The 25006-nt window shown below is 33.0% G+C and overlaps 4 protein-coding genes and 1 non-coding gene across 5 annotated transcripts; 4 read left to right on the forward strand and 1 right to left on the reverse strand.

Moving 5' to 3' along the window:
- The first annotated feature begins 654 nt into the window (after window positions 1-654).
- On the forward strand, window positions 655-3536 carry LOC133798221 (high mobility group B protein 2). The gene is made up of 8 exons (XM_062236440.1): window positions 655-977; window positions 1078-1233; window positions 1649-1739; window positions 1826-1912; window positions 2638-2700; window positions 2874-2918; window positions 3022-3066; window positions 3212-3536. Exons 1-8 carry the CDS (start codon window positions 901-903, stop codon window positions 3224-3226), a joined length of 579 nt encoding a protein of 192 aa, XP_062092424.1. The 5' UTR covers window positions 655-900; the 3' UTR covers window positions 3227-3536.
- Window positions 3537-5401: 1865 nt separating this feature from the next.
- LOC133798223 (5-amino-6-(5-phospho-D-ribitylamino)uracil phosphatase, chloroplastic) lies at window positions 5402-8326 on the forward strand. Its single transcript, XM_062236442.1, has 11 exons — window positions 5402-5578; window positions 5694-5813; window positions 6087-6155; window positions 6296-6400; window positions 6488-6542; window positions 6794-6867; window positions 6981-7064; window positions 7159-7299; window positions 7420-7485; window positions 7674-7783; window positions 7980-8326. Exons 1-11 carry the CDS (start codon window positions 5474-5476, stop codon window positions 8146-8148), a joined length of 1098 nt encoding a protein of 365 aa, XP_062092426.1. The 5' UTR covers window positions 5402-5473; the 3' UTR covers window positions 8149-8326.
- Window positions 8327-8439: 113 nt separating this feature from the next.
- TRNAV-AAC (transfer RNA valine (anticodon AAC)) lies at window positions 8440-8513 on the reverse strand. Its single transcript has one exon. It is a non-coding gene; the product is annotated as a tRNA-Val (tRNA).
- A 334-nt stretch (window positions 8514-8847) lies between these two features.
- LOC133798222 (uroporphyrinogen decarboxylase) lies at window positions 8848-12215 on the forward strand. Its single transcript, XM_062236441.1, has 6 exons — window positions 8848-9058; window positions 9569-9690; window positions 10033-10143; window positions 10249-10437; window positions 10877-11002; window positions 11450-12215. Exons 1-6 carry the CDS (start codon window positions 8911-8913, stop codon window positions 11963-11965), a joined length of 1212 nt encoding a protein of 403 aa, XP_062092425.1. The 5' UTR covers window positions 8848-8910; the 3' UTR covers window positions 11966-12215.
- An 8871-nt stretch (window positions 12216-21086) lies between these two features.
- On the forward strand, window positions 21087-23298 carry LOC133798224 (CBL-interacting protein kinase 18-like). The gene is made up of 2 exons (XM_062236443.1): window positions 21087-21216; window positions 21536-23298. The coding sequence occupies exon 2, from the start codon at window positions 21796-21798 to the stop codon at window positions 23125-23127; it is 1332 nt and encodes a 443-aa protein (XP_062092427.1). The 5' UTR covers window positions 21087-21216; window positions 21536-21795; the 3' UTR covers window positions 23128-23298.
- The last annotated feature ends 1708 nt before the right edge of the window (window positions 23299-25006 follow it).

A 25006-nucleotide genomic window follows, 5' to 3' on the forward strand; every position in this document is an offset into this window, starting at 1 on the left:
TAGTTACAACAATGTAACAACCAATATAGTTGAAACAAAAAAATGAATTAACAACTCTAATAGATTTCTTTAACAAACACACTTACTCAGCTAGGGAACTAAACCAACTCTCATGAGGTCATTATCACCCTCTAATTTTTTTTATAGTTTCATGATATTTTATTTTTTCAAAATATATTTATTAACTTTTCTACTTAATAAAAAATACGTAAAAATAGTCATAGTTAGCCTAATAATATCACACTTTTCTTTGAGGAAATCTCAAATTCGAATCCCTTCCTCTAATGTCAAAATAATAATGAAAAATATTAACCAAATTTCTCGAAAATAATAAAAATAACCCCAATTTATAAATAAAAAACACAAAAATAATGCCAACCAATACCTTCCTATTCTTACACCAATGCGGCAATCAGATAAGAGACAAAGGTCAAGTTCGTACGGCCTTGATCTAAGAGACGTGTCTCCTATTGGCGACAACTACAAATTATTAATCAAAACTCAGCCAATCCCCTACTTACACGTCCAAACAGTGTTCGCCCTAGACCTATTACGTGTCGAATTCTGATTAGCTAATATAACATCGATTATTGCTATTACTATTCTATTCCTATAAAAAATTATTGTCCGCCATTTTCTTTAGTCACAGCGGGAATGTTTTTCACTTAATTATTTCTCTTTATTTTTTCGGTTGTCTTTTCATTTTCACCTCAACTGGTTCCGCGCCAAAAGTAATACGGCGCAATTTAGCTGAAGAAGCCGAGTTTAAATTAAAATACGCCGCTTCTAATCGAACAAAGATGTGACGTAAACCTTGTGCGTATATTAACAAGTCAGTTCGTCTTCCACTAAAATAAAAAGTTGCAGACTTGGCCGAGTAAAGCTCGAATCGATCCTATAATGGCAGCTGCGCCGAGGATCCGCAAAAGGGTTCGAGCGATTCCTCGTGCTTCTGATGGGAGTGCCTTCCAAAACTGGTACGTCTCTTTTCATTTATTGAAATACATTCTCTGTTTTTGTTTCCGGTTTCTTTTGTTGTTTGGGGATTTTAATAGCGATTATACATGTGTGTTGCAGCCATGTGTGTGGCGTGTCAGTGGCAATTGCTTTGGCAGATATGCATGATTGTCAATCATCCCACAAAGTGAAAAGATTCAAAGGCATACGAGCGAGCCCAAAAGTGAAAGAAGAGTCGTTTTGGGACCAACCCAGATCGGCCTTTTCTTTCTTCATGTACATTTTTTTTTCACCAACTTTTCAGTATTATATCAAATGATGCTAAGAATAAATGCATAAGCTTCTTTTAATCTTTTATTTATTTTATGAAATCCACACACAGTCACTGTAAGAATAATTTGGCTCGTTATAAACTGCCCAGCCAACTTTCAGTTATGTTTGCTTAACCTGTGCACTATCTATTATGTGCATTTATGTAAGTTTTGGTTAAAAATATTTAGGGAAAAAAAAAGGTACGATTGTTATTACTTGTAAAAGTTTGAAGTTGTATATTGCATTCTGACACCAAATGAGGAATGAACTTAACTTGGGATCAGATAGTTGTATCTTCTAATTTCAAGATTTTAATAGCTTTTGTTAGAAAAGGGAAGTTGATAGTGACATTTATAATTGGAGAAGATGTCCGTTTCAGGGAGGAGTTCAAGGAAAACTATGAAAGTGAAGAAGATTCAATTGAGATTGATCGTAAAGGGTTTGAAACTTGGAAGAACATGTCAAAGAAGGTATATTTTTATTGAAAATTTTGTGATGTCTATTTGGTTGTAATAATGAAGAATTTTTATCATATTTTGTTTTGGCTTTTTGATAGGAGAGGCAACCATACGTTCGTGAAGCTTGTTATGTGGACTTTGTCCACGAGAAAGCTACGCGTAAAGAAGCATGTAAAATGTCAAAGGTAATTAGAGCTATGATATATTTTAGTATTGCAACTTCATTATGATTATTCCAAATTGATCGTTTCAATGCTTCAAATAATTCATTAAAAATAATGTGCAATTAGAGGTAAGAATTAACATAATTTTTGTAATTTTTTGTATTACATGTTCCTTATGCCACCTAATTCCATTTTCATTATGCTAACATGATGCTTAGTCTGGTATTTGGTTTTTGGTATAGTTCTTTGCCAGAGTTAGGAGTGTTCTTCTTTCCTTCCAATGGATAAATTCTGATGCATTTGTTTGTTTCATCAAAAACAATTTTAGTCTTCCTAGAAGCTAGAGAGCAAATGCTCTTACCTCGAGTGGAATTAATCAAGACTCAGTTCAGAGGAACCATAAAAAAAATTGAGTTTCCATTATGTTTTCAGCATGTTTTATCTAATGGTTGTTTTGATGTTACTTGCATAGATTGTAATTTAGATTTAGTTATCATGAAGTCTTTTTTGCATCTTCCACTTTCTTCGAATCAAATGTACAAGTTTACTTGTATTTATTCATTTTTCTTCTAAATTTTGTGTTGTTTAGGAACTGAATGCTTAGCTTGTTGTTTGCATAACAAGGTTGGTTCAACAATAGTTAGAAAGTTTTTTCATGTGATTCATGTCTGCATTCAAGAACTAAGAGAGCACATTTATTATACTAGTCAATTGATGATTTCCTAATTTTTCTTTTAAAATCTCAGGGTCATACATTCAAAGAATGCTCTGAAGACTCTGATGATTCTGATGGTTGGCATACTTATGCGGTATATCTCTTCCCTGCTTTAATGTCTAAACTCACATTATTAACACACGTGACCAAACCAAAGCTAATGCTTATTATGCATCTTCGTTTTCTACTTCATCCGATGTCACATTGTTTCCATTGTCTGCATGGTTTTCTCTATCTGCTTTATTCTGATGAGTTCTTTACTTGCAGAGTGAAGATGGGACAGATCCGGCAGCGGCTGAGTCATCTGAGCCTGTTTGTTTTCTTTGCACTAGTTAGAGCTTTGCTATATATTTTCTAGTCAACCGATGTTAATTATTCATAACTATTTTATTATTGTTGGCATTGTAAATCACAGGATTGTTGGGAAGACTGTACGGGTTATGGATGGCACACTTATGTGGTACTTTGCATTGATTAATGTCTATAACTGTATATGATTCACTAGCATTTATGAATCAAAGCCAAATTCTTTTACTGTTTAGTCTTTCTACCATATGTTGGTATCATTTCATTTTGTTTATCTTATTTTTCATTTGATGAAACAGCCGACTAAAGAATGATCTATCGACTCTCCCAATGAAGTTTGAAAAACTTATCCGAGGTTTCACTTTTGTTAGAAGATTTGGGTGATGGGGCCATATCAATTTGTGAAGATAGAAAATTGAAATGGTAACAGGAGGAGCTTTTGCCATCACCTATGTTATTCTCAAAAGGCAAGTCTTTTGGCTATTGTACAGTAAGAGTAGGAGTTTGGATTCTAAGAATAGATAGCTTGTTTCCTCTATTGTTATGAAATGTACCCAATTTTCTTATTAAATTGAACATGTTGCAAGGTTGACTTTATATGGAAATTTGTAAAGTTATGACGTCTCTAAAGTGTTTTTGCTAAATTTGCCACTTCTTATGCCATGGTTTCATGTTTAGAGTTTTGATCGCTCTCTTTCACCCCCATATTATTGTATATTCTGAGCAAATGGCTTCTCTCGTTTATGTATTAGACAATATTGCCTCCAAAAATCATGAGAATATATTGTCTAATACATAAACAATATGTTTATTCATAATTGAGGCCATGTTAGCTGAATAAAAAAGGAAGAAAGAGACGTTTTTTTTTTCTCCAGGAATCTGAAGGCATCGAATGAGAATATGATTGTTATAGGTTTAAATGATTCGATTTTGGATTACTAGGAACTAGCTTTTAGAATGAAAGTCAAGAAGTGACCATTTCTTATTGTTCCAAAGTACGTGTTGGTGGTCTCCAGTGCACGAAAAATACTAAATTTTTTATTATCTTGTGCTGTCATGCTATTGGCTATCTCTAGTTCCAAATATGTAGGAGAATCTTTGATTAATAACAAAGTTAAACAATGAGACGAAATTGCACTTAGCTTAAGAATCAACTTACTTTGCTATCAGTGAAAGAGTTACTCTATGATACACCATTCTCTAACCTCTATACCTTATTTTCAAAGAAAAATGCTTTCATGTGAAGATTAAAAGAAAGAATTAATTAACAGTAGATCATATTCTTAAATAATATTACTTTGTTAGGAAATTTGTCTTCCTCGTACTAAATTCATCCACACACACAAAAGCAACAAACTAGTAGACACAACTTGCACAAATTCAAGATAAAATCGGTAAAAAAATAATAAAATCAATCTTAAGATCTCAAGAATTATAGAGGTTGAACTCAAATAAATTGAGCTTACACTCTTTTTGAACTATGTTCTTCTATGCATTATGAAATACTTGACCATATACAAAAAAATCTCTATCCAAAACTCAAGTTTTTCTCACTCAAGCTCTCTTTCGTTTTCTAAAATAACCCATATTCATTACAAATGAAATATGTTCTATTAAATAAAAGGAACAAGACATATTTATAAAGTTTTACAACAGTTAACAAATAATACTAAATGGCATTAAAACTAGAAAAATAGGCAGTAACTTTGCTGACTTGATCTAATGTATACCATTCGAACATACTTCATTTGTAAAACCACACTCACAAATTGAATGTTAAATTTAAGGAATTAGTCTTATATTACCCCTCAGCTTAGTTGACCACTCTTCTATTTATGTTTGCCACTCATGCAAATTAGCATGAACTATTTTATCATTAAATAATTAGAATATTAAAAAACAAAAAAAGGGTGGGCCAGAAGGGATTCGAGCAAGATTTTCTGAACTATTTAAGTGTTAAGTGAACCTTTAATAGTTGGGTTTTACTTTTTATGATAAGGCATTAATAACACTCATATATTTGTATTTTCTCCAGAAAAAAAAATCAGAAAAATGTTGTCTTTTGTTTTTGTTTTTAGAATACACAAAAATGTTGCTTTGGTAATTAAAGAAGAGAAAAGAAATTAAGCTACCATAAAGGAGGAAAACGACAGCAATTCATGTGCCAAAACCAAATGAGATGAAAGGCAGCGCCGCAGGATCACGTGCACTTTCAAACATATTATCTCGAGAATTGCTAAGGGCGTTACCAGTCACCAACACCGCATACATCTATTTATACAATTCAAAATTGAATTTCATTTATTTGAAATTTAATAAATATCATTTATTTGAAATTTAATAAGTATGAGGTATTAGTGACTAATCATGAATTACCACCTAATACGTTGCTCATATTAAAATGAAAAATAACAACACTCTATTATCTATTATCTCACCGTTCCAATATTATTAATTATTAACATTACAATAAAATTTTAAAATATAAATAAATAAATAAAAATTTGACATCCAAAACGGAAGTAGCTCCTTCCTCCTGTGCCGGTATAATTTTCTCTCTAATGGACTGCGCTTGTAGCAATTTCAGAGCTTCTTCTCTTCTCCTTCCATGCCCACCCTCTTCTCGCTTTTCACTCTCTTCTTTCCCTTCCAAGTTCAGATTTTCGGTACGCCTTTCTCTCTCTCCCCCTCCCTCCCTCTTTCGTTTTGTTTGTTTGTTTTTTTTTTTTTGTTTCATCGATAAGGCGGTTTCACTTGACTGTTTTGAACCATGCATAACAGAGACTAAAGCGTTTCGACCTGATTAAGCAGCATCTGGTGATCAGAAACGCTTGTGGATTCGACGGAAATGGCTCCGCTAATGGCTCTCCCAGCATGCCCAACAAGCTTTTCATCAAAGAGGTTCTGATTTCTCCTGCCCCTTTTATATATTTATTGCTTTTTTTTAATTGGTTGTAGAAATGGATGCTAGGGAATAGAGGCTTAGAGCTTCAGAAATTTCAAGTTTAACTTCTGGGGTTTCCTTAATTTCTGTGATTCTTCAGTAATAATTGGTGGACTATGCGATGTTCAAGAACTTTAATAGAAGGCTTTAGTTTTTTGTTATTTCATTTTTTCTGTACATGGAGTTGGGAAATGGTAATTTTGATTATTATTTATTTTTTTGCTTCTCAGGCTATTGGAGCTGAATATGGGGAAGGTTTTGAGACTTTTAGACTAGATGGGCCTCTTAAGATTGATGTGGTAAGGATTTTCTTTTTAATGGTATAATAATTTTAATCATTCTATTATGTTTTCCATTGAATTTTATTTAATTTATATTACTTGCTACTACTAGCAGAAAATAGTCTGTAAGCTGTGTTATTTTTTTTTATTTCAAATAGGATTTTTTGAATGAAAAGTTGCAAGAAGGTTTTCTTCAACGGATACGCTATGCTATGAAGCCAGATGAAGCTTATGGTCTTATCTTTTCATTTGACAATGTCGTGGTAAACTTTCAAATCTGCCGTCCTATTTGAAACCTTATATATATCCTGAGCGTTCGCCCATTTAATTCCTTGTATAATGCGTTTTAGGCAGATACTCGGGCTTTGAAATTGATGGCATGGAAGCAGCTTGCCTCAGAAGAGGGTATGCTTCAAAAAATTTCTTTTAGACTAGCTCTTGTGATGGGGTTGCTGACCATTGTCTGCAGAATGCACCCAGAGAATATTTAATATGTGCAGTTATTTGATTTAGCCATTTATGAAAAATTTGTACCTTGTAGAGAATGAGCGTTCTGTTGATTTGGAATAATACAGTCTATGTCTTACCAAGTTAGATTAAACATCTCATAACTGATAACATATCTTATTCTCTTCAAAAAAATGATTATTGTGTAGGTAAAGAAATTCCTGATGATGGTGAATTGCAAAGAGTGATGCTATATGCTGGTGCTGATCACGTGTTGAATAAGGTTTCAACATTGTTCTTATGTTTATGCAAACTATTTAATTTATTTTGACTTTCTTCTTTATTTATTTTTTCTTTTTTCTTGAATGTCTCTCATAAGTCTCTTAAAATTGTCAGCTTTTATTGTGGGATGAAGCTGAAAGCGAGATGGATAGACTGAGTTTAAGATTTTCGGAGCTATATTATGAAAATCTTTTGAGGGTGAGCACTGAATGTTGTCTACACTCTTAAGGTCATGTGTATTTCTCTTAGAAGTGTCTATTGATAATATTCTCTTACTCCCTCTTTTCCTTAGCTTGACAAACCTATGGAGGGCCTCAAAGAGTGGCTTGATGCTGTATCCACTGCTCGAATTCCATGTGCTTTAGTCTCTAGTCTTGATAGGAAAAGCATGGTTGAAACTGTGGATCGAATAGGACTCCAAAAGTATTTTCAGGTTGGTGATCTATGAAGAGTTAAAATGATTTTTTGGTATACAATTTTTTCAATAGGTTATTCTATCGCTACATTAGCATTGCAACTACTCAGCTGAGATGACTATCAATTTCTTTGACAGGCAATTGTAACAGAGGAAGATGGCATGGAATCCATAGCTCATAGATTCCTTTCGGCAGCTGTGAAGGTATGGATTTCGGCACCTATTGAATATATATGCCTATCACATAATATTGGTAGTGCTCTCGACTGAAATGGGATAGTCTTCCTTTTCTTAAAGAATCAAAATTGTGTTAAATGGTGCAAAATTTTATTGCTGATAAAATATCTTGCCAATGTTTCTATTTTCTAAACCATTTTTTATAACCCTTGCAGCTGGACCGAAAACCATCTAAGTGCGTAGTGTTTGCGGATGATCCAAGAGGCATAACTGCTGCCCACAATTGCACCATGATGGCTGTTGCAATAATTGGCGCACACCCTGCGTGAGTAATCTTAAATTGACAAAACAATTTCAATCTGTTCATTATAGGGTAGTTGCATAAGAAAACATTTTTGCTCATTTAGCTTTCTTTAATAAATTGAGATGATGTGAAAAGAGCAAATAGGGTATATCAAAACAATGGTTGTTTAGTTATTTTCTTAGGTTGCTCATAAGTTGAATGCTGCTGCCATTTACAGGTATGATCTAGAGCAGGCCGATCTTGCAGTAGCTAGTTTCAATGAACTTTCGGTGATCAACCTAAGAAGATTATTTGCCAACAAGGGGGCCACTTTCATGGACCTTCAAAAACAGATAGTTGAGAAATCTCCACCTAAAAGGAAGCTGACTATTGATACCATTTTCTGATTCTTTTTCTATAGTATTTCTCCTTGTAATCTAGTTGTTGATCTTCATTATTTTTTTTCTGTTCCTTTATTATAGTTAATTCTTCAATTTTAGCTGTATGCGTTTACCAAATTAGATGTATCCAATTCTTATTGATGTGAAAGAGTGAAAAAGAAAGTAGAAGTATTACAACTACTAATTATTATAAAACTTCTCAGCACTGATTTTCTTATTCTTTTTATGGGGATGATACTTTCATCTCGTCTCTTCCATAATTATATTTATAAATAAAGAGAAGAAAAAGAAAAGAGATGGCGTCGCCCGGACTCGAACCGGAGACCTTCAGTGTGTTAGACTGACGTGATAACCAACTACACCACGACACCATTTTGTTCATTGTTTTATAAATTTAGATAAAAAACATGTTAGAATAATACACAATCTAATAATGTTAATATGTTTTTTTATTAACCAAATCCTCATACCGTTGCTAAACACTGAAGAAAAAAAAAGGGAGAAGGGGAAGTGAATTAATTATTGTTGTGATTTGATCTCAATCTAATGGAACTAATAAAAAGTAATTATAATTGCACAAAAAGTGGGCCCAGTGTGCCATACAGTTTATCTGAGGTGGCGAAAATCAATGGGTTTGGTGAAATCCAGAAACGAGATTTGCATTCATTTTTCTTATCTTTTTATCATCGTTTTCTTGTCTTCCATAGTTATTTATTTTCGACTCCTGCTTCTTCTTCAACCTCTTGACTTTTCAAAAATCTCTCAGAGATGTTAAAGCTTCGAATTCCCAATTCTCCGCCCAACATGTCCTGTTTGTACAGTTATAACTCCATACCCACTTTCTCTGTTCTCTCTTTTCCTTCATGTTCAAGATCCAGATTCACTTCCAAGCCCCGAATCCACTGTACCCTCGGAGGTAATTTTCTCTTTTTTCCATTTTCATGGTTTTTAGTTTCTCGAGATATTGGTGTCAACAATTATGTTTACATGTTGATGATTGGAGCGTTTCTTTTCTTACTCATAATTGTGTCTTGTTATATTGTTTCCTTATGGATTGAGATTTCTAGTCTGTTTGTTTTTCACCTTTTTCTCGGTTACCAAACAGTGGGCTTTATGGTATGAATGAGTATTCCGAGTTTTAAAATTGGTTTCTTATTGGTTTAGTTAGCTGCATTTGACAATTTTGAAGTTAGAGGATAATATTTTTTCTTTTTTGTCTTGAAATTCTTTTATGGTGGTTAAGTTACTCAGACGATCATGTTGTCTAGTCTCAATTTCAAGAGCCACCATAACTAGACTGGGTTTTCTTGTTACCTTTGATAAGGTCAAGGTCAACGGTCTTATTCATATGAAATAGTGTTTATGCAACGAACTACGGTTGGAATTTATTAACTTGAGATTTCTAATTCATCCTAATCCCATTCAGGGACTGTGGCAGAACCCAAAGTTACTTCTGTCGCAGAGCCACTATTGCTTAACGCTGTTCGTGGGGAAGATGTGGAAAGGCCCCCAGTTTGGCTAATGAGGCAAGCTGGGAGGTACATGAAGGCAGGTCTTTATTGACTTTATTTGGATATCATTACTTTGTTTACATTTTCGCCCAGTTGGTCATTTTTGTTTTTGAACCTTGTTTTGGAGAAATAATTGTAAAAGTATTGAAAGCACCTGAGTGAAAAACCAACTAGCTCAATATTTTCAATTACTACGGAACTTCTGGTTGTGTGTAAAAGAAAACCGTTTGACAAGACTAACACACGTTGTGGTTAGGTGGTTGCTCTTACCGTGTATCCTTTTCTTGTCTTTTTTTTTTTCTCACTAGTAGGCAATGTTTTCTTGATTCCAGTAATAAGTATTTATCTTTCATCTAACTTATTTTGGAAATTTGAACAGAGTTATCAAACTCTCTGCGAGAAGCATCCGTCATTTCGGGAAAGATCAGAGAATGTGGATCTTGTTGTGGAAATTTCATTACAGCCTTGGAAGGTTTTCAAACCTGACGGGGTAAGATGTCTTTCTCTGGGATCAAATCTGTTACAATTCTATGTTTAGCAGATTGAATTTAGTTAATTGCTTTATCTTCTGACATTGTCTATCAAATTGTGACAGGTTATTTTGTTCTCAGACATTTTAACCCCTCTTTCTGGGATGAACATACCATTTGACATTGTGAAGGGTAAGGGTCCTATCATATTCGATCCTCTACGCACAGCTGATGATGTTGATCAAGTAAGAGAGTTTGTTCCAGAAGATTCAGTTCCATATGTTGGAGAAGCACTAACAATTTTGCGGAAAGAGGTTTGGCTCAGTGTGTTTGACTTTTTTAATTTTCATCGATTGCTTCATAAGTAGTAAAGTTTATTAGTTTAACTATTTTCACAAAGTCAATTATTCTTCTTGTACAACTACATAAAAGAAGTCAATTATCATATATTGCTTCTTGTACCCTATATGAATTAGAGGAAAATCGGCATTTTTCAGATTATAGCAAGCAAGTTTGAAAGGAATGTTATATATATTATATATATATATATATGAATAATGCTGTAAATATGAAAAAACTAAGTAGCTTATGTGTAATATAAATTGTTTCTTTAATGAATGTTTTTAGTAACTGGCTTTACAACCTTTATCATATATAATAGTAGCAGGATAGACAGTAAGCAGATTTAATTTCCTATAGTATATGTATCTGTACATCATTTGGTATCCTCACATCATTTCCTTACTATTCCAGGTAGATAATAAGGCTGCAGTGCTTGGTTTTGTTGGAGCTCCCTTTACGTTGGCATCATACGTAGTTGAAGGAGGTTCATCAAAGCATTTCACAAAAATTAAGAGATTAGCGTTCTCTCAGCCCAAGGTAATTTGTGCTTGTACTGAATGAGTGAGGTCACTCAGATGACATACCAGTGATGAATTGACTTGACAAGTGTCTTAGTGGTACCCATGTTACTTGGTGTTGATTGCCTAATAGTTACTACATTGTATTATAAGTCATTTAGCTATTAATTGGCATTTTAGAATTGTTATTTCTTTCTTATCCACCATACCTATTGGCTTTGATTTTGTGGCTACAATCTATTACTAGATCACCACTTCTTTTATGGTATACTTGAGCTTTGCAAGAATGGTTTTATGCTCAAATTTCAATCAACATTGCACCCCTAGTACATTTTCTATCCTTTGAGGACCAAAAACAATACTTGTTTCAAAGTGTAGTAGAATTTGTAGGGAATTAGTTCTCATTTCAGTCATTAGTCCAAAAGTTCTGCCATTTACTTATTCGTACATCTGATTCCTTGTTCAGGTACTTCATGCATTACTTCAGAAATTTGCTTCTTCCATGGCAAAATATGTTCAATATCAAGCTGATAATGGAGCTCAAGCTGTTCAGATCTTTGATTCATGGGCCACAGAACTAAGCCCTGTAGATTTTGAGGAATTCAGTCTTCCATATTTGAAGCAGATTGTAGACACTGTGAAACAAACACATCCAAACCTCCCCCTAATCCTTTATGCAAGTGGATCTGGGGGGTTGCTTGAGAGATTGGCTTTGACTGGTGTTGATGTCGTTAGCTTGGATTGGACGGTTGATATGGCTGAAGGTAGAAAGCGATTAGGGCCAAATATAGCTGTACAGGGTAATATAGATCCTGGTGTTCTTTTTGGTTCCAAGGAATTCATCACTGGCCGAATAAATGATACCGTGAAGAAAGCTGGTAGAGGGAAACATATTTTGAATCTTGGCCATGGAATTGTAGTAGGTACACCTGAGGAGAATGTAGCTCATTTCTTTGAGGTTGCTAAGGACCTCAGATACTGAAAAAACATATCCAAGATTAATTCAGTTTCTGCTTAGTTTCTTTACAACTTCTAGTTCAGTTTTCAACTCTTAATTCATGTTTGGTTCTTTACCTTATTGCGAAAAAGAGATGGACTATAATTGGGCCTTATAATTTGAGGTTTCTAGGCGACGGTCATTTTTTAACAGGCGAGTAAAAGCCCTTGTTTGCAGGTTCACTGCAGGTGTAATTAATCATCGAAAACTTAATAAGCTATTGATTACAGTTCCACTTGTGCTTTTGAGTTTGGTTTTCCAATCTCTGAGTGAGCTCGATTGTTGTGCTCTACATTTCGTAGGACAGCCTTTGTGAATTGTGAATCGTAAGCCTGACAGAAATGGACCTGATTAGGATAGAAGTGAAAATAATTTTATTCTGTTTAAAGACGTACTATTCATGGTAATCTTTTTGTTCTAAAGTCACAGTTTTTGTGATCAGTAGTCGCTCTTAAAAAAAATTTAAAATAAAAAAATGTTAGTAAATTACTCTTAAAGAAATCTCTAGGTGGAAAAGAAAAAAGTTATTGCCGACGAAACACTTTTCAATCAATCTACATTGCAGCTTGGTTTAACATATCTAAATACATAATCCATATGGCTAGATATGTCACCAAACAACACTTTTATTCAAGTTTGGGGATTGTAATGGTACAAGGGGTGGGTCCTTTTATTGTGGTAACAAAGATCAATTTGGTTGGTACCATTCATCAAGCCACAAATAATAAATGGAATCTGGTTTAGACTGATCAGGTGCTTTTGTCTTCCTCTATTTTATTATTACGTTGTCCTTTTTCTTTGCTGGAAACTTCTTCTACCAAAGCCTGTGAAAACAATTTTTTTACTTAGAAGATGTACAATATTATATAAATATATAATGGTCGTATGTATGTATCATGGCAAATGTATTTGGAAATTTGTACGCTTCAAAAAGAGCCTTACTAGTGGGACTGTTTTGTATTCTCGACCTGTGAACAGTTTTCAGTTTGATTTTTGTTATAACCGTTTTATATTGTAATTATTTAAAATATCCTGTAAATTTTCAAAAAATTCTAAATAATTTACTGCATCGAAAATTAGATTAAAACTTATTATTTTTCGCGCGCATGATCTGTTTTTAAACTAGTTTTGGACACTGTAAATTATTCAGAATTTTATGAAAATTTATAGGATGTTCTAAATGACTACAATACACACAGTCATAAAAAAAATTGCGCCAAAAAATATTCACGGATTGGAAATACAAAAGAGCCCTACTAATGGAGCTCTTTTTGAAGCCCCTATTATAGAATCCTCCAATGTATTTTACTCTATGCACTAAGTTTTCAGATTTTTTATAGCGATATTCATTATAGTTATAATGAATTTTTCATTGATTTCTGAAAATAAAATATGGATAATTTATCATCCCAAAAATAAGGTTCCAAACTTTTTTGCTGTACAGATACATGATTATCCAAACTTATTTAAACCTTATTTTCAACACAACAAATTATCAATATTTTCTTAAAGATTTGTAAAGGATTTACTACTATTACAATAAATACCATTATATAGACAAATTTGAGATCACAATTTATCATCCACATGTATGAAAGTGAATAGTATCATATCAACATGATAAAAAAAACCTACACAACCATATAAGCTTCCTATAAATATATAGGATGTGAGGTTCTACTCTATCGGATTATAAGTTAGAACATAAAGAGTTAAACTTAATCAATTGAAAGATATTTAGTAACTATTAGGTGGTACCTACAAAGAGATCAAATAGATTTTGAGAGTTTTTTGGTGTATTATTTGAAAACCCGAAGAAGAACTTCAATATTATTAGATTTTTTTTCTTCTTTTTTTTGCTATCCACTTCAATATCATTAAGTTGGGACAATAACACCTTAAAACAAAGTAGTTTCCTACTCCTCAAATTCATTGCTTTCCTCAAATTGTTTGTGACTCAGCCCTGTGAGTTTCACATTTTTTCCAGTCCAAATCAGGAAAATAAATGTAAACCACTGTCGACTTAGTTGCAAAGTTTCTTTTTAGGTAGGTAGAATGGATCAGCATCCAAAAAAATTCAAGCATGCATATTTCTACGTGCTTATTCAAATGTTACCAAAATTATGTTTAAAATTAACCTTTCCAACCAATGAATTTGAGACCCACTTTACTTTATTAATATATAATCAAGATCAAGAATCAAGATCAAGACCTTCCAACATTAATTTTTAATTAATAAAGTGAAGTGACATTAATCGAAGGTACCACAGAAAACTATATGTATATTTAATATCTTTTATTTTGTGTCTATATCCAGCTTGTTAGGAGAAAAGTGTATTTCCAAAAAATAAAAAATATGTAAGCGTTTGAAAAGTACTTCATGAATCTGATTTTGTCCCTTTCTTTCTTGTGTAAAAATAAAGCAAAACAAGGGATTTTTTAGGCACTATACTCAACCAAAATGGGGACTGAAATAATTGTGTAAATAGTATACGAATATTTCTCTTTAAAAATAAAAAAAGAACTCGAATATTTTAACAAGCTGTTGACTTGACAGTTCATACTATTGGTGGCCAAAATATTGTTAAGAAAGCGTACGGCGTTAAAGCTCCACAGCTGCTGGATTAAATTTCAGTCGTCACCATTGGTTAAAGAACATAAATAGGAAAATATTACATGTTATGTTATGCATTCTAATACACCAAAATTTTTAAATATACCTATCCAAAATCTATGTCATTTTGTAAAATTTGGACACAATTGTCCCTGTTATTAACAACCTCTCTCTCTAAAACTATCTCTCAAACATTCTCTTAACTAGGGATGGAAACGGAGCGAGTAATTAGCAAGGGTGCTCCCCCCACCTCCATCCCCGCATATTCTCCGTCGGGGTAGGGCAGGGAATCTCTGTTGGGGCGGAGAACCTCTGTGGGTACCCATTTATTTAAAGCTATAATAAACAAGGGTATATTAACTAAAATTAATATATATTACACTATATTAATCACTCAAAATATTAAATATGTCCAAAATAAACTTAAAAATCTTTAAAAAGTTACTAATGTGCTACAAAATCACAAAAAAAAATGTAAAATAAATAAAAAATATTATAAAATAAAAAAAATTAAATGGGGCCCCGTCGGGGCGGGGAGTGCTATCCATGTCCCAACCCCGTTTAACATTCAGGGTTTGAAAATGGCCCTCGTTCCCGCCCTGTTTCTCGTTTAGGCAGGGATTCCTCGCCCCATTAGGGGTGGGTCCCTGTAGGGAAAATTTTCATCCCTACAGTCTCAACCCCTCTCTCATTCTCTACCATGACGGCACCACCACCACAACCTCTCCACGGCGGCAGAGCACCACCTCCCCATGTTGTTGTCGCCATTACCACCATCCTCTCCATTGGTGTCACCACCTTCAATCACCATTAAATCACCACATTGAATATCTCTCTTTATTTTTTTATGTCTTAATGATTCAAAATACAATCCAAAACTTAAACTCAAAAAATGATTGACCTAAGACACTAATATATGGATTTTAAACACTTATGCACAGGATTTTTGAGTTTTACTTGCGTCTTTTTCAGATCTAGAATACTGAAAAATTGCAGAAAAATGATGTCTAATGATGCATGACGATGTTGATGCGATGTTGTTGCGATGGTGCCTTGAAAACGTCAAAATGATGCCTAACGATGCTACTGCAATGTCCTTACGATGGTGCATTGAAAACATGGTTTTTGGCACAAAAAAATCGATTCATAACGATGTTGCTACGATGCTATTGCGATGGTCCCTTGAAAGCATGGCCTTTAGGCAAAAACAAACGATGCGTAGCAATGTGTAATGATACTGATGCGATGGTGCATTGAAAACATGGTTTTTGACCAAAAATAGTGTCTAACGATGCAGTTGCGATTGTGCCTTTATAACTTGGTTTTTTGGCAAAAACGATGTTGATGCGATGTTACCTTGAAAACATGTTTTTAGGCCCAAACAATCAATGCCTAACAATGTTGTTGCGATGAAAACATGGGTTTTGACCAAAAAATGATGTCCAACGATGTTGATGCGATATCGGTGCGATGGTGCATTGAAAACATGGTTTTTTTTTTACCAAAAATGATGCCTAACGATGTTAAGGCGATGGTGCATTGAAAACATAGTTTTTGACAAAAAATGACGCCTAACGATGCAATTACGATGGTGCCTTGAAAACTTGGCTTTTGGCAAAAATGATGTGTAACGATGCTGATGTGATGGTGCCTTGAACACACAATTTTTAGGCCCAAAAAAATCGATGCATAATGATGCTACTGCGATGTCAGTGTGATGGAGCATTGAAAACATAGTTTTTGACCAAAAACGATGCCTAACAATGATGATGCAATGTCGGTGCAACACTAGTGCGATGATGCATTGAAAACATGGTTTTTGGCCAAAAATGATGCCTAACCATGCAAAACGATGTTGTTGCGATGCCAGTGCGATGGTGCAATGTGTTTGATAAAATGTTTTCAATGCACCATCGCATTGGCATCACAATAGCATCGCATCAGTATCGTTATGCATCATTAGGCATCGTTTTTGGTCAAAAACCATGTTTTCAATGCATCATCGCACTGACATCGCATCAACATCGTTAGACTTTGTTTTTGGTCAAAAACTATGTTTTCAATGCATCATCACACCGACATTGTTAGGCATCGATTTTTTTGGCCTAAAAACAGTGTGTTCAAGGTACCATTTCAGCATCATTATTCATTGTTAGACATCGTTTTTGCCAAAAAACTAAGTTTTCAAGGCACCATCATAACTGCATCGTTTGACATCGTTTTTGGTCAAAAACAATGTTTTCAATGCACCATTGCATCAGTATCGTTACACATCACTAAGCATCATTTGTTTTTGCCTAAAAACCATGTTTTCAAGGTGTCGTCACAGAAACATCGTTAGGAATCGATTTTCTGTGTCAAAAACCATGTTTTCAATCCACTATCGTAACGACATTGTAGCAGTATCATTTTGGCAAAAAACAATGTTTTCAAGGCACCATCACATCAACATCATTATGCATCATTAAGCATCATTTTTCTGCAATTTCTCAGCGATCTAGATATGAAAAAAGACGCAAGTAAAACTCAAAACTCTTGTACATAATGTTAGGGGAGAGTGAGATAACACCACCACAAGAAATTGAATTTACACAAAATTTGAATTGATAGAGACTTAAAAAAGATTAAGAAAGAACATGCATACCCAAGTAGAACAATGGTGTTATTCAACTTTGATGAAGCTTCAAACCCTAGGCAATATCACCACTTTGAGCAAATCCCTTGAACAAACCCTTGAGTAAACAATCACAAACCAAGACTTATACATGTTGTAGAACGTTGTCCTAATACTCTATTTCCCAGCCACCATTGATGCTTGAGGCATTCTCTTGAGGAAATGAGAATTGAGATTGAAAAAGCCTTCAACTCTCTAAGTCAAACACTTTCTTGGAGAGTTCTTGGATAAAACTAGAGATTCTTGGAGCTATAGAGAGATAGAGAGGGTAGAGAGTGATCAAGTCTCCCAACTCACTGTTTTTGACCCTTTGATAACTCTACAAAATAAAGTTATTTTACCACTTTTTACGTGCTAATTGTTGCTTAATTCTTGAGTCTTTAATTGATTTATTAAGTTTTTAAGTAATTTTGCATTTATTAGTCTTATTGTAATTTTCTAGATTTTTATATGTTTTTATAGATATTTTATTGTGTTATGTTGTAATTTAATTATTTAAAATTAGTATTGTTAGTTTGAATGCTAAAAATATGATTTTATTGAAATTAAATGTTATGTAAATTAAATTTTAATTAATATTTTCATGGAAGTTATATGGTATATTTTATTAATGAAAATATTTAATTTTAATTTAGTTTATAATTTATTTTGTAGGAAAATTATTGCATTTGTGGCTCTTGAAAAGCAAGGAAATCAAAAGAAATGTGGTAATTTTGAAAGAGAATAACAAGAAAAATGGCACTTTTCTTAGGCCCAAAGCCCACCTGCCCAGGCCCAAACCGGGTCCATCTCCTCCCAGGTGTTACCTTCAGCTCCATGAAGCCTCCAGCCATCCGTCCGTACCAAGCTGCCTCCCAGCTTCTTCAGCAAACATCTCCTTCCAGCCTTCGGCCCAATCAGGCCCTCCACGCCTTGGTAGCTGAACCAGCTGCCAAAACAGCCACCAAAAGCCAAAAAGTCACATTTTTCCTCCCAATATTTTTTTCTTTCACTCAAATATCAATTCACTCTTCCCTATTTTTTTCTTACCTAAATAAACATTCCTAATTCATTTTTTTTACCCTAGCTTTTCACTACTCTTCCATCCAACCAAACATTTCATCTTTCCAATACCCTTACACTTACTCTTTTTATCCTACCACTTCCCAACACAATTAAATTAATCAATTTATTTATTTTAATTTGATTAATTTAATCTCCATATTTTGCCTATAAATAGAGTCTTGTAAGACCATTTGGGGGGCTCTTCTTCATCTTTTCAACCTCTTCTACACTTCATATTTTTCTCTCTTCTTTTCACTATTTCTCTCTACCATTTTCATCTTTTGAAGAGCATGTCAAGTATATATGTTATTTTGTAATTTTTATTTCAATCTAGTTATGAGCCTCTAATCTTTTTCAAGATTATTAAGATGATGATGAAGCAAAATGTAACTAGATAGTATTTTTTATTGTATGTTGATTTCCCATTTTGTGCAACATTGTTTATGGATTTTTCTATCAAAGATATGCATTTTTCATCTATTATTGATTGTTAAAGCATATTACACTTAGTTCTTCATTATGCAAAAATATGATATTCTTTTATTAAATGTTTTTCATTAAATTGTTCACATCTAATTCTTAGAGCATAAGTATCATATTTTGCCTAAACATAATCTCTTTGATTTTTTGTAGTTTCATTAGGTTGTAACACAATTAATGCTTAGAAATTATATCTTATATAAGTGAAGAAAAATCCTACATTTTTTAAAGTAACTTGTGCTTGAATAGAAAATGTATTTTGAAAAAAAATATAGTGTGATTTATTTCAACTATATCTAAACTTGGGAGTCAATATACTTATAAATATTATTGAACTTGCATTTTGTAGATTCTAATATCTTAATAATCTTATTTTACATATCTCATTTGAAAGCCATTTTTCTATTTAATTTTAAATCTTTTTATTACTTGTCTTTTATTTTTCTAAAACAAAATCTCATCAAATATTTGGAACTAGGTTAGAATCTTCTTGCTTTGTTTGAAATAGTTTCTTTTGATGTTAGTCAACTCCCATGGGTTCGACCTCGTACTTACATGAACATTATATTCCGAAACGATTCGTGCACTTGCGAGCATAAATATTAAAACACCCTTTTTTGGGCTCAACACCCTTATATAGAGTAGACACCGTCATTATGTCTAACCAATAGAATTAGACTTGAAAAATACATCATTTAGAGCATTTACGATATTTCACGTAATACAGCAGGCGACGCGTCGCCTACTAGGGTTTCTAGAAAACCTAGCCAACAAGCAACGTCTTGCCTCTTTTGTGGCAACACCCTCTCTGACTTTGGACACTTCCAAATGTCCCAAAAATGCTCCAAATGCCACCAAATTTTTTGGGAACCCTTAGATACTCTCATGTATCACTTTGGACCCAAATTTGTATTTTATAAGTGTCTACAATTGAAACTCAAATTCACCTATTCATTATGTGAATTCTACTAAGTGTTTATACCTTGCTTATATTTTAACATTTATCATTTTGTATTTAACCAATCATAACACATAAGTGTTCAAAATCTATATATTAGTGTCTTAGGTCAATCATTTTTTGAGTTTTCGTTTTGGATTGCATTTTGAATCATTAAAACATAAAAAAAAAATGAAGAGATAGATTCGATGGGGTGTTTCAATGGTGATGGAAGGTGGCAGCGCCGATGGAGAGGAGAGTGGTAATAATGGCGACGACGTGGGGAGGTGGTGCTCTACCACTGTGGGGAGGCTGTGGTGGTGGTGCTGTCATGGTAGAGAATAAGAGAGGGGTTGAAAGAATGTTTGAGAGATAGTTTGAGAGAGAGGGAGGGGTTGTTAACGACAGAGGCAATTGTGTCCAAATCTTACAAAATGACATAGTTTTGGGATAATTAATTATGTTGGCATATTTAAAATTATGGTGTATTAGAATGCATAATATGTGATATTTCCCCATAAATACATAGTACCGTACATTCATTAAAAAGAAAAATAAAAAACATAAATACATAGTAATTGTTTATAGACCCATATGTTCATTAAAGTGCAAAGCTAAAGAATTGGCTAAGGTATTATTGTTGTTCGGATGAGTCATGGATAAATATTCATCCGAGTTAAATAGACTAACTATTTCTTTGTGGCTAAAACCCAATACAAAGTTGACCGTTGAGATTTAGTGTATGAATCAATTTTATCATTATTATTTTTCGAAAAATGTTACTCATAAGATATAAAAGGATTGTTAGATTTATAATATAAAAGGTATATGAAAAAGAAATTTGGATTGGTCATGTTATTTTCGCAAAAAGAATAAATATTTGCACATTTATGTATTGTTGGATTCATTAGAAAGAAATCAAAGTTTAGGCGTGTATATATTTTTCATTTCTTTATTTGAAAGGAAAGAAAGACTTAATATTTAATTGCCAATATATTCAATATAAAGGGATTGGTTTTGACAAATGAGAATGCTAATAAAGTCTGATAAAGAAGGCACGTAAGATCCTTGTAGGAGTAAGATTTCATTCATTTTATTATTATGATAAGCTTGAATAGTTTTCAAACTAGCAAGTAACAACAATAAACAAATAAAAGCCATTAATTAATTGGATAATGAAACGATTCAATTCCAACTAAGCATGAAAATTTGATTAATTTATTTGTAAAAAAATAAATAAAAATCCAACTTTCTTGTGTTCTATTTCTCAACATTTCTATCCATTAGTTACAGCTTATAATGTGTCATTTACTAATATATCTCTCTGAGTTGTCAAGCTCTGATTGGTCTCAGGTGGGAGAGGTCTTCAGCGACTATTTAGTATTTATAAGAGAATGGAGAACGGGCAGACCACACACTTCATTTTGTGTTCTTCTATGCCTTTCTTTTTATTTTGTTCTCTTACAAGCCTTGCCCTTTCCCCAAAGGTACCTTCTTTTTCTATTTCTTCTTCTTCTTCTTCATTTTTTCATTTTTGATTCATTAATTTTGCTGCTAATTTGTTCTTTATGCACACAAACATATATGTATGTGTGTAATGTACCATGGTGAATGGTTCATAAATCTCATGCAAGTTCTCTCCTCGATCTATTATTAGTCTTAAGGAAAAGTTCAACATTATGCCAAACAATTGAACTTTTTTCAAAGTGGCACTAGTATCCTCTTTATTTTATAAGATTGCCTAAAATGACAATTATAGTTTTAGATTTCTTAAATTTGTATTGTTATTTTTTTTTTGTTATGTAGTGCACAAGCTTCATCAAAGCATAGGAATGCAGAGAAGAGATGTGTTCAATGCTTGTATTACCTTCACCAAAGCATTTGACATAGCATGCATATCCGGGCGGACTTTGGCTGAGTTTCAAGAGGAGGAACGAATGCAAATGGGGGTCATTAAAGGAGCTTCTTTTAGGTTGAAGCTCGATCTTGGTGAAGACGGTTGAGCTTTGTCACAGGAGATTATAAATAATCAGGTACTTATTTATAGGATTGGAGGTTTTGGTGTGATGGAGATCAATAAAGGGAATGTTTTGATGCAGAAATATGATGTTGGGAAATTGTTGGGTCAAGGAAATTTTGGCAAGGTTTATCATGGGAGGCACCTTGAGACTGGGCAGAGTGTGGCCATTAAGGTGATTGACAAGGAAAAGATTATGAAGGTCGGTATGATTGAGCAGACCAAGAGAGAAATTTCTGTTATGAGGCTGGTGAAACACCCAAATGTGGTTGAGTTTTATGAGGTAATGGCTACCAAAACCAAGATTTACTTTGTCATGGAATATGTGAAAGGTGGCGAGCTCTTCAACAAGGTTGCCAAAGGGAAGCTTCAGGAGGACATGGCCAGGAAGTACTTTCAACAGCTGATCAGTGCTGTTGATTATTGCCATAGTAGAGGTGTTTATCACCGCGATTTGAAGCTGGAGAATTTGCTGTTGGATGAGAATGGAGTGTTGAAGGTAACGGATTTCGGGTTAAGTGCGCTTGTTGAGTCTAGGCCAGAAGAACATGTCATGCTGAAAACAGCTTGTGGAACTCCTGCTTATGCAGCTCCTGAAGTTTTGTGCAGAAGAGGGTATGATGGGGCTAAAGCCGATATATGGTCTTGTGGGGTGATCTTGTTTGTCCTTTTAGCTGGTTATTTGCCTTTCCATGATACAAATCTCATGGAATTGTATAAGAAAATAGGCAAGGCAAACTATAAATGTCCTAAATGGTTCTCACTAGAAATGCGAAAACTGCAGGCTAGAATTCTAAATCCTAACCCGAATAAGAGGATTTCAATTGCCAGAATTATGGAAAATCCATGGTTCACAAAAGGGTTCAATTGTGAAGCCATAATAATAAGTAATTCAGAAGTAGTTCCATTGGATTCTGATGCAGCATTTGGTCATTGTGAGAATAGTGATACCAGCTTAGAGGCAAAACAAGAGTTAGCCAAACCTACTAATTTGAATGCTTTTGATATCATTTCTCTTTCAACTGGATTCGATCTTTCTGGTTTGTTTACAGAAAAGGATGACAAGAGAGTAGTACAATTTACATCCACACGCTCTGCCTCGTCGATCATGTTGAAATTGGAGGACATTGCTCAACATCTGAGGCTGAAGGTGAAAAAGGACAGGGGGTCCCTGAAAATGGAGGGATCAAAGGAAGGCAGAAAAGGACCAATTTCAATTCAAGCTGAGATATATGAATTCACACCCTCCTTTCACCTGGTTGAGGTAAGCAAGTCCAGTGGTGATACATTGGAATACAAAACAATAATGAAAAAGGATATAAGACCAGCTTTAAAAGACATTGTTTGGGCATGGCAAGGTGAACAGATGCAGCAAGAATAATAACAACACAACCATCAACAATTTCTGCATAATTACATTCTATTTTAGTGTGCTCATTTTCTTAATGTATACATATGTTGTATTATTTGATGTTTTACTAATAATGGTATCAATTATGATGAGATTATTTGGGCACAAGAAAGCAATAAATCTTTGTACGTTTTATTCATAGATTGAATCTCCTTTTAATAGAGTTTTCATTTCTGATTGTTATTATTATTTTTGTTTTGCTTAAATATAGACTATGAATTGCTAAGCTATCTCGTAATATAAGAACTACCGTAGGCATTTTTTTTTCTTTCAGTATCCATTCTCTTGGAACGACCACATCCATACGTTTTTATTTTATTTTATTTAAAACATGACATAAATAGTGTTCCTTTTCCAGTATTTTTTCCAACAAAAGTGTAAATCAAACTAGAGGGCGGTTAATCATTCTCTATAATATGGTTGAGTCTAATCCGAAATATAACTTAATTGTCACCAATAAAGAAAGCAACATCACGAATATTTTTAATTTTTTTAATCACAATCCAATTTGAAAACTTTAAATAATATTGTCAAACGTTCGTAACCATGTTCGAATTAGTGAAGCAACTCTCCACATGATATGGGTCAAAAACATATAAAGCTTTGCAACTTTTATAAATTATTAAAAACTGTTATAAGTTATTAAAAATAAAAAGTGTATGGTTTAGATTTCCTCTTTAATGAGAGTCCCACATTCTTTAGAAACATTTGCTGAGACTCTCTAAACTTTAATAAAACTCAGCATTTCACATCATTTTATGTGATCATGAGTGAAAATATGATACAACAATAGGAATTAATTTGACAGCATAGAAAATTTTATTAAACATGATTTATATATATGTGATTGTTATATTTTTTATTGTTTATTAAAGTTTTTTCTATTTTTTTTTTCTTATAGTTTTTTCTTTTTTTCTATTTTTTTCCTAGTAATTTTTTCATTTAATTTAAGTCCTTTAAAAATTAAAGTATATTTTCTAATAATTTTTTCTAGTTAAATTGTTTTTATATATTAGTTTTTATTAAATAAAACTATTTTTCTTTTAATTTTAGAATTAATATAGGTTATTTTTATATATAATTTTAGTTATTTGGGTAGTTTCGCTGTATATGATTGATAAAACCATAATTTTGATTAAATAATTAAGATCCCCATAAAAAATTTGAAAAAAGTGAATTAAAAGAAAAAGAAAATATTGTCATGAATGCTTTGAGATTCCTAGTCATGAGCCTAAAGTTTGAATTAGATAAAATGTATATTATTATATGTCTACATGTAGATGACTTACTTATTTTTGTTCAAATATTCATATTGCCAATAATATGAAATTTGTGCTTTGCCATAACATTAATAGGAAAGATTTTGGAGAGTGAATGTGATCTTGTAATCAAGATTACTAGGTCTCGAAAGGAAACCTGTTTGGATAAATCTCTTGACATTGAGAAAGATCTTAAATACATGTAATTATTTATATTGTATTTACCTTGATGCAGTGAATGATTTAAAATGTATTAATGTCCTTTTTAGCGGAGGCGGACCCACATAAAGCTTAGGGCAGGCGACCGCTCGATTGAAAAAAATATATAAAATATATCTATTTTAATTAATTAATGTATATATTTTTAATTAAAGTAAGTATTTAATAATTAAAATTTTAGTATAATGATCAAACTCATTTATATAATTAATAAAAATAAGGGCATTTTCTTTTTTATTTATATGCGGTTTATTTTTTATTTTTTAGAAAACACATACAACAAAGCTCTTACCAGATTTGAACCATTGCAAATAAAATATTTTTGAATTAGCACATTAAAATGAGTTAAAAATATTTTTTTTTTCTTAAGA

This window comes from Humulus lupulus, chromosome 8 (genome assembly GCF_963169125.1).
Source record: "Humulus lupulus chromosome 8, drHumLupu1.1, whole genome shotgun sequence".
Taxonomy (NCBI): Eukaryota; Viridiplantae; Streptophyta; class Magnoliopsida; order Rosales; family Cannabaceae; genus Humulus; species Humulus lupulus.